At 42.4% G+C, this 10630-nt stretch overlaps 1 protein-coding gene across 1 annotated transcript; it reads right to left on the reverse strand.

Moving 5' to 3' along the window:
• Positions 1–5389: 5389 nt before the first annotated feature.
• Positions 5390–10630, reverse strand: SNUPN (snurportin 1). Its single transcript, XM_063445896.1, has 9 exons — positions 10496–10630; positions 9922–10080; positions 9473–9644; positions 9263–9367; positions 9078–9174; positions 8861–8958; positions 7969–8046; positions 7647–7727; positions 5390–6065 (listed from the first exon to the last, which is right to left on the reverse strand). The coding sequence occupies exons 2-9, from the start codon at positions 10077–10079 to the stop codon at positions 5811–5813; spliced, it is 1044 nt and encodes a 347-aa protein (XP_063301966.1). The 5' UTR covers position 10080; positions 10496–10630; the 3' UTR covers positions 5390–5810.

Here is a 10630-nt window from a genome sequence, read left to right on the forward strand (position 1 = left end):
ATGTCAATGTTTAACTGTTCCAAAAGAGGGCAGTAGATGGAGAAAAGATTTGCCAAAGACATGGAACTGGGCCAACCACCATCACATCCACAGCAACAAGGCTCAGATCGATAGTTTGGCCTGAGTTGTCCGTTCTTCTTTTTGCTATTCCTATAATGCCTGTTTTTAAAACCATCGGCATCCATTTACGCAAGGTCACAAAACCACAAGAATGCTGGGGTCATCATAATGCAGTTCCATGCCATGTTCTGTGGCCTATCAGTCAATCTTGGATGAATGCCTGGGTAATTCTTACCACGTGGCTGCTTTCTGTGTGCTCAATTGCTATACTTATAATTGTATTTAGAGCAGGAAGTAACAGGGAGGACACGGTGGGAAAATCATTCCAAGGGCCGTCTGATTGCTACGTTCCCACTAGCTGTTTATAAATGTGGCACAAATTGTCTGTCTTTCTTGGGCCATAACAATGAAATGTTTCCTCCTGACGTAAACTTATTGTTTTATTTAAACCACATTTATGTGACGGCTTCACTGAAATTTTCAGATTCTCAGCTAAATACATTTTATAATGCTAATATAAACTTGGCAGCCCAGATACATTTCCACACCATGACATTTTATGTATTTTTATTTATAGTTTCCGAACTGTGAATTGGTCCATCAAAAGTGTAACTTTTTTTTTCTGTGTACTTTCCTCGTATTTTTCTTGCGAAAAAAAATGCTAATTGTTCATTAAATTGCACTGATGGCTTGTAAGGGCTTTTATCTGCAGAAAAAAAGGAACCCAAAGTTTAGCAAACCCTATCGCAATCACATATATCTCAGAGCCTAAGGTACCCATGTGACAGGTTAATTCTTACTGCCCAGAGAGCAACAAGGCCACATTGACGTCATTTTTGGTGTATAAATTATGGACAAATCTCTAAAAGGATGTCTCACAGTAAAATACCTAAATGCCCGACAACAAAATGTGTTGTTCGACTAAACCACGATATTCCATGCATAATACTACAAAAATTTGTTCCATGTTTGTCTGTCATTTGCCTCAAACCCCCAATAGATTCTATAGGGATACAAATACATTTATTCTATTAGACTAAAGAAGATTTAAAGGGACACTCGACTGACCATGTACAAAATAAACATCACTCCTTAGTAGATATGCCCCAAATGACAGCATGTATGATTTTAATTACATATTTTTTTTATTGGGGACTATCTAAAATCCTCTAGCAAAATCTGCAATAACCTGGAAGTAACAGGACCTGTTGTCTGGTGGGTGTTACCAGATTAATAAAAATAAAAGGGGACACAATCTTCACACATAATTTCAACAAACTAAAGTGCTTTAGGGGTCTGGAGGGTCCCTTTAAGTGCTCATTTCCTTTAAATATATGTCAAATTGGACAAGTCAGGTAAATGGAAAAACACCAGGGATCACAGTTGAAGTGCTACGATAGGGCTCAAAATGTCAAGTCATGCACCACCAGACCGTCGAGCAAAGTGTTCCTTTCCATACTTTATGTATGCTGCCTGCAACTGTTGAAAATAGTGTCAAGGTTATTCAATAAACTCCAAATTGTAGTGAATTACAAGCCATGTTGTGCAACTAGGGCTAAAACTGACAAATTGTAAAAGTTCTCTAACTCCCATAATCACCGAATGGCTAACTGAGCTTATATTTTGTTATTTGGATTTTTATTTGCTACAAGTTGTGAATTCAAAGTGAATTTAGTCCAAAATAATTGAGTTAGAAAAAGAACACAAAATGGAAAAATGTGACTTAAAAGGTTACTCCTGGGAGCTGGACGCAGGCTGAAAGAGCTCCTCAAAAAGAACTAAGAACACCCTAAGGTGAAAGAGCTCCTCAGCCTAACTTGGATTTCTCTTCAATTTCACAAATATTGCATTTGTAAGGAAAGGGGAGATAACCCTGATGCTGGATGAATACTTTTGGATGCCTGAGGTGATCTTAGATATCGTTCGAATCTGCGGCCTGCTTCTTAACCTTAGGTGGGGGAAGCGGCAGATCTTCCATGTGGGAATTGCACTAACTCCAACGAGTTCTCCCCTTGGACCAGTGCAGGTTATCCCGGTCCCCACTGGACAGAACGAGCCTGATTTACACTAGACCGATGGCAGCACTACGCTATGAGCTGGAGGTTGGACTACCTAAAAGGGCCGATGCATGCAAGCATCATATCTGGAGTCAGGAGCCATGAGAACCAGATTCAGCAATCAATCTCGCAGATGCTGACTCGATTCTATGCCATATGACAGCAATGTTGGGCCAAACTAAATCATCGGTCTGAATCACCGCAACCAATCCCTGTATCTGAGGACGACCACAAGCAGCATGGAGATTAAAGGCACAGGGAGTTTATACTGGGCGTAACTGTCACAACGTCTACCCTTCCCACCCTCACCATGGAAAAAAATTCCATTGCAGTTCACTACCATCACAACAAACTCACAGATGGAAGGTCTCTCCACGCAAGAGATGACATCCACCCAGACAGACCTTGAGATTTGAAGAGGGCAATAACAGGAGGGTCTGTGGCACTGGGGGCCCTCGGGCTCAAGAAATTGCAATATCAGCTCCTGAGCAAAAACGGGCCAAGAGGGGAATCCTAAAAAAGGGCAGGAACACGCTGTTACTGGACACAGCAAGTACATACCATTGATACCTGATTTAGGAACAGGCTGAATGTCCCTACTACACATATTCCACAGCCCTCCTCTTCAGCCATGAGCTGGAGGCTCACTTATACACCATTCCAGTTTAGTGGAGTGTAATTATAAAAAGCAGCCTAAGATTGAAGCTCATAGAAATGTAAAATTACCAATTTAAATTTCAGATTCAATAGCAAGCGCCAATATATACTGTATGGAAGTACAGTTAAGTAACTTTACTAGGAAAGCTACATGTAGATAAATAGTGTCAAAATTCTCAGGTGTTCTGAAAAACAGGTTGTTTTCATCAACATGCTGGATGATAATTCTATATAAAGCAGTGTGACATCTGCAGATGAAAATTCCTTTCTACCCTGCTGGGAGCTGTCAATGTGCTGTATGTCCCCTGAGCCCACTTTTATTCCAGCCAGAATTTATGGCACAGTGGGGATACCATTTAAAGCTGATGGCAAACACTGTGGTTGCGTTATTAGATTTGTACTGTAAATTTAAAGACGATGACTGCAGTATCAAGCCCAAGATACTGGATCTCTGTATTTACCCCATTTGTAAATAATAAAAAAAAAAAAGTATTGGGCTTGTGAAATGCTATGAATGATAAGGACCTTAGCTAGTTTTTCTAAACAAAGCATGCGCACTAGTCCAGGCGTCTGAACAAGTACAATAGTTCCAAAAAGATGTATTATTATTTTGTCTAATGAAAGATGGTGTGAAACCCTTTACTGTGCATAGATGCAATGTTTGTGTTGCCTCCTGTATATACAGTGCTTCCCGACACCTAACTCTTTATGCAAGGGAAAAAAAGAACTTCAGGCTGCACTAAGAATAAAATGGTTTATTGCACCTGGACCTATTCAGTGAATGCAGGTGGCATAAACAACAAGCAAACACAAACACAGCTGAGCGTACACAATGATTGCTGTGTTATAACATCATCATGAGAGGAGTAACACTAAGGCTATGTATGAGTGTTTTGGTGGAACAGTTGCTATAGTCCACCTTAATGCATTCTCTAGTTTATAGAGATTGCAATCTGATGAAATGATATATTAAACGAAACAGTGACAGAAGCACCAGCCATTATCAATACCTGTGTCAAAGCCAGGATAAAAAGACACTGAGGAGAGAGAAAAAGGCAAGTACCGTATTTATCGGCGTATAACACGCACTTTTTTCCCCTGAAAATAGGGGAAAAATCGTGGGTGCGTGTTATACGCCGATATCCCATAATTACTTACCTGTCCTGAAGCGTGGGCCGGCTTCACAGCGCGCACCGCGGTACAGGAACTTTAATTTCATGTTCCGGTTTCCGGCGGGAGTAAAAGGAAGTGTGCACAATAGTGTGCACACTTCCTTTCAGTCCCGCCGGAAACCGGAACATGAAATTAAAGTTCCTGTACCGCGGTGCGCGCTGTGAAGCCGGCCCACGCTTCAGGACAGGTAAGTAATTATGGGAGGGGAAGTACACTATGGGAGGGGAGGGGGGGAAGTACACTATGGGAGGGGAGGGGGGAAGTACACTATGGGAGGGGAGGGGAGGGGGGAAGTACACTATGGGAGGGGAGGGGGGGGGAAGTACACTATGGGAGGGGAGGGGGGGGGAAAGTACACTATGGGAGGGGAGGGGGGGGGGAAGTACACTATGGGAGGGGAGGGGGGGGGAAGTACACTATGGGAGGGGAGGGGGGGGGAAGTACACTATGGGAGGGGAGGGGGGGGGGAAGTACACTATGGGAGGGGAGGGGGGGGGAAGTACACTATGGGAGGGGGGGGGGGAAGTACACTATGGGAGGGGAGGGGGGGGGAAGTACACTATGGGAGGGGAGGGGGGGGGAAGTACACTATGGGAGGGGGGGGGAAGTACACTATGGGAGGGGAGGGGAAGTACACTATGGGAGGGGAAGTACACTATGGGAGGGGAGGGGGGGGGAAGTACACTATGGGAGGGGAGGGGGGGGGAAGTACACTATGGGAGGGGGGGGAAGTACACTATGGGAGGGGAGGGGGGGGAAGTACACTATGGGAGGGGGGGGAAGTACACTATGGGAGGGGGGGAAGTACACTATGGGAGGGGGGGAAGTACACTATGGGAGGGTGGGAGTACACTATGGGAGGGTGGGAGTACACTATGGGAGGGGAGGGGAGGGGGGGAAGTACACTACTGGAGGGGAGGGGGGGAAGTACACTATGGGAGGGGAGGGGAGGGGAGGGGGGGGAAGTACACTATGGGAGGGGAGGGGGGAGAATACTATATGGGGGGAGAATACTAGGGGAGGGGATGGGGAGAATACTATGGGAGGGGAGGGGGGGAGAATACTATGGGAGGGGAGGGGGAGAATAGAGAATACTATGGGAGGGGAGGGGGGGAGAATACTATGGGAGGGGAGGGGGGGGAGAATACTATGGGAGGGGGGGAGAACTATGGAAAGGGGGGGGACACTATGGGATGAGGGGGGAACACTATGGGATGAGGGGGGAATACTATGGGATGAGGGGGAAATTTCCTGGAATTTCTTTCTAAAAATGAGGTGCGTGTTATACGCCGGTGCGTGTTATACGCCGATAAATACGGTAATTTGATTATTTGTTGAAGAAGGAATTGTGAAAATTTACTGTAGAAAATTTTACTCTGTAATTTCTGAGTTCAGAGATTTGAATAAAATAATTGTACTTCCATTCTCAATTCTCCACTTCAGTTTTAGTGAATAAGTGAAAAAAACATGCCTTATTTTTTCTTTTTAATACAAAATGAAAGAATTAGATTTGTATTACAAATAAACAAGCTGAGGTTTCTGTGGCCACATTGTATTCCATGTTCAGAGCTTCTGAGCCACAATACAAAAAAAAAAAAAACAAAGGTGGAAAAGAAAAAGTCTAAAACAGCAGAACACCAATAAGTCCTTATCAATGACTCCATGTTGAACGTGATGTTTTATCTGGGAACGGAAACGAATTCTCCTGTATTCCATCTTGACCTTGATTGAAACAACTTTTATTATCCCATTGCACACAACAGAATGCCCTACTGCAGAGCAACTGAAAACACGAGGAATTTCCATCCACACAATTTGTCTGGCTGCAGATACAAATTTGTTTTAATCCTCCAATCCAGTTTCTCACTCAGGTGGCGGCAGTGTGGAGAGGTGTTCCAGTTCATACCTCCCATCCTCCGCTCCACCCTTACCCCCCTTCTTATTTTCGAGAATTTGACGCATCTGTTCTTGGGCATATGATGGCTTTTCTGCCAAAGGCCCTGGAGGGGTGGGAAAGCCCAGGATTTCAGGGGCCATATATGGACGTAGCCATCCAACCAGTGGAGTGCTACCAGGAGTGTAGTGAGTGTGTTTATGGTAAAAGAGAAGTCCATCGACCTGTAAGGGATGAAGGGAACAGAAAACAGTGGAGAAAATGTTGTACGATGTCATAAGCTCCCCATTGTCAATAAAGCTCCGTTGTGCTAGAGCAGTGTTTCATAACATTTTAATTCACCTTCCTATAACAAAGGTAAAAACATCTAGACAGGTCTGGACAGGTACCGTTTTTATAAATAGTTTTGTTTCAGAAAAAAAAGAAGTCTGCTGTAATTCTAATGTTCATTACATTTCCAATACAAGATATAAACGTTTCCTTACAACTAATTCTTTTCTGGTTTTCCATTAACCCAAAGTTAGTAATGTAAGTTATAGAGCTAAAATGGAGAAAAGAAAATCCAAGACAACATAAACAACTGTTGATGGGGCAATAAGCGGAAAAACAGCCAGGATTCTCTAATGTTTACACATGCATTTTGACCTCTCTAAAATACTCTTTTGCATAAGCATGTTAATATCTAATGTCAACCTGTCATGGCAGGTCCACATTAAACAAAAACCCCAAACATAGTAAACACAAAAATAGTTGCTACGGTGTCAAGAATGCCTCATTGTAAGCAGTCATACCATTTTTAAACAATTAAAGTGGTGTGGCACTCTTGGGAAAAAATAAAATGCGTGGGAACTGGAGCACCTCCTGGTACTCTGTGTTGGAAGCCCAGAACTGCCAAGTAAAAGTATCCAACAGAGAATCCACAGGTTCAACAGGTACGATGCACTGTGCAGTTTATTGAAGGAACACAAAAAGAAATAATACAACATTTCAGCCCAATGGCCTTAATCAAGTAAACGGTTTGAAAATGGTTTGACATCTTATCTGGGGTCCATCAGGTGCTGATACCTGTGTCCACCACAGCCAACAGAAAGCCAGAAGCTCCTAAGCAGGAGCATGTGTTGGGTCTTCTAAACTCTGCAAGTGCAATGATAGTTCTTCGGCCACGGAATGCTCTCAGCCAATGCACAAAGCCACGCACTGCTGGGCTTAGCTAAGACAGAGAACTTCCAGTTCTATGTAGTGTAGGTGGGAAGCGGCAACCAACAGAACCCAGGTAAGAAGCCAAACCATTCTTAACTGTTAGTACTTACCTTTTACCTCTCCCTCCAGTACTGCCATTCTCAGAGGGTCCATGGGTGTTATAAGTATTGTAACATTCACCCATTGGTCCTGTCTCTGTCAAACACAATTGGTCCTGCATGGAAAAAATTATCCAAGCAGGAAAATCCTCAAACCTGATACCAAGATGATGGCTACAATGTCAGCACATCAGCGTCAGAACTTAATAGATTACTGCTGCAAGCGTGACAAATTGTTGCTGGGGAAATATCACTGTAAAATGAGAGGACAACCGCCTGAAAAAATTGTTCACCTGCTTTTTCCTGTTACTTGGTCCTCAGCTAAGACTACTATGCCCCCAGCACAGAGAGGACTCTTCTCTTAATTCTTTTGACAGCTTGTGTACCATTCCATTGACCACTTTATGACATGCCAGGACTTTCACTGAATTTCAAGGTTAGCAGCATATTACCTACTTATAACTTATACAATTAATTATCTACTTATCTGATAAATCGAGTTTATACCTTATAAGGAAACTCTTGCATCAAAACATTGTGCACAGACTCCAGAGAGCAAGGAAAGTTATCCAGGCCAACAAACTTGAACTGAAAAAGTAAAAAGACCAAGAATTGAGAATGAAAACTAAACAGCACAGAAGACCATTAATTAGTGAATTCTGAAGATCAGCAATATTAAGCAAGTACTGTACTTTATTCTTGTTTCTATCACATTTATCTTGTTCCCTGCAGAAATTCCGTTTACCATTAACATCTTTTGTAACTTCCAAGTATATATGTTCAATCCTCCCCCCTAACCCCCACCATGTCATGGCAGTCTGCTACTTACTGGGTTACGCTTGGAAATCTCACACAGGTCTTCATGTTCTTGAAGCTTTGACTGCAGCCAGTAGAAACGAAAATCCGTCTATGGAGATAAAAGTAAGTATTACATTACAAGAAAAGAGACAATTCAAACAGCAGTTACCAGTAAGTAAATGTATTATGGTTTACGGACTAGTGCAAGAATTTCATGACCTGCATTTAATAATAAGATGCGTATCCATTATTCCAGGATAGAGAATTTCAGTGTACATTGGCATTAGCACGGTCCCAGTAATTATACAATACCATTGGTACCTGCTCCAAAACCATAAGTCCCCCTCCAGACATGTTAGCCCTATTTCAGTAGTTAAAAATCCCCTTGTGCCATTTTAGATTGCACCTTTCCATCTACTATTTTAAGCACCCCACTCCTCATCTTTTATCAGCAACACATGCCTAATATCATTGTGAAAATCAAAATTTGGTTGCACAGGTTATGATCAGGCATTAAACACAGCCTAACGGCAGAATAAGACATATATACTACGCTGATCAGACAGCAAGCCATGGTTATATTAGCGCATTAACTGGTGTTAGCTTGCTTGCCATCGAAGGAAACCGCAATGTCCATTTCAGGGGCCCCAGAAAAAAAGTTAAACTACTTTGTTCCTATTAAAGACCCTTCATGACGGATATGCTCTAGATCAGGGTAGGCAACCTTTCGAACTCCAGATGCTTTGCCAGCTTTATGGCTGTTAAGGAATTATGGGAGATGTAGTCCACAACATCTGGAGTGCTGAAGGTTGCCTACCACTGATACAGATCTTGCAGGATAATGAGGATTTATGCCATCTAAGAAAGTGTAATTACATGACACAATATTATAAAACAATAAAACCTATACAATCACACATTACCTGACAATCATACACTGGGTGACCTCTCCAGCACATTACATCCAGAACATAATATGTCCGTGTCTCCTCGTTAAATATGCAGTCCAAGATGGTGTAATCTGTAAAGGTGTATGGGTAAATATATAATATATTCCTCCTTATTTCCCATGCACCCCCTCAGCTATAACAAAGATCAGCAATGAATCTCACACCCACAACCCAATAATCAGTCCCCCACCTTTGCCAGTGGAGCTGTTGTGTCGGTTGCCACCTGGAAGCAGAGATGGAAATCTGTTCACACAGTAGCCACTCTTAGTGTATGCTGCTGTCGAGCCCTGATGTAATCAATAACAGAGTAATTAATGGGGAGGAAGGGGAAACACATAGGGAGAAGGTGATCATAAAATATTGAAAAGAAGGTACCCGAGATGCAACAATCAAAGAACGCTTCCCCACTGGACATACTACAAGAAGCCAAAGTTCAGCCAAGTCTGGAGGAATCTCTATTAGCCACTCAGAAAGCATGATCTGTGGGGGAAGGAATAAAAAGATGCACAACAAAATGTTAAAAGTTGCAGTGAGACAGGAGATTACACGAAAAAGATGCAAGTCTTACTTCCCACTACCACCCACTTGGTTAGCATAATGTCTAGGTAACTTCTTTCCAGGGTCGACATCCATCTCATCATCGCCCTCATCCTCTGCATCTTCCTTAGGTCCTTCCTGATCACCTTGCTTTTCATCCTTCGATGACCAATCCCCCTCTGCTAGACGTCGAGCATGGTTTAAGTAATCCAAGCGTTTCCTGTGAATTGGAAGACAGTTCTCCATAATTTGTTCAGATTAGCTATTTTTGCTCATCCAGATTTAAATTAGCTACAATTCAGAGGTTACTAAATAACCCTGACTGCCGTGATATTTCAAACATATGTACGTGAGGTGCTACTAGACCCATTTATCAATGTTAAGTAATAAGAGACGTCCTTTGATTGAGCACGGACATGAAGAATTTTGTAGGGACACAAAGTGAATGAAAATGTTTACACTTTAAGGAATAACCTTGTACGGGCTCTTTTTCTTACGCTTTCTGTAGCTCCAGTAATTTTCGCCTTCGTTCACTCTGCTCCAAAGAACTGTATTTGCCCTTGTACTGAGCTAACCGAGGATGAGGAGCATCTGGATTGTTAAGGTACGACGAAACAGAAAAGCTTCCGGCAAGGGCATCTGTCAAATCGTCCATTCTGAAGAAGCGGAAGAAAAAAAGAGGACACCAGCTTAGTACATTCCTACAGAAACAAAGGGTTTGATTTAAGAAAATATCCCAGACAAAATGAACAAAGGAAAAGTTATTTAACATTTATGTATTTATTCGATACCTTTTTACATGATGTAGATAATTGTACTGAAAACTAAAAAAAGAGTCAACACGTATAACCTGCATACAAACAAACAAACAGTGACAGAGAGCAAGCACTGAGATGCTCACATATAATTAATAAGAAACATTTATTTAGGATATAATTGATATAAAACAAAGAACCCACTTTTTACATGGAGGCTTATTGTTTTATTTTTTATCTCCTATAATGTGCATGCTGATATCAGAATGGCAGGAATCCATAGAACTCAATTCACAATTAGCCATAATTTACTTACTTGCCGGTGCGTGACGTCACGAGGCTCACATGTAGCCGCAAGAGTGAGAGGAAACGGAACCGTGCAGGGATGCAGTCACGTGATTGCTAGAATGGCTGCAAACGCTAGAGATAAGCGACCTATGTTCATGTTGTA

This window comes from Pelobates fuscus, chromosome 3, assembly GCF_036172605.1.
Source record: "Pelobates fuscus isolate aPelFus1 chromosome 3, aPelFus1.pri, whole genome shotgun sequence".
In the NCBI taxonomy this organism is placed as follows: Eukaryota; Metazoa; Chordata; class Amphibia; order Anura; family Pelobatidae; genus Pelobates; species Pelobates fuscus.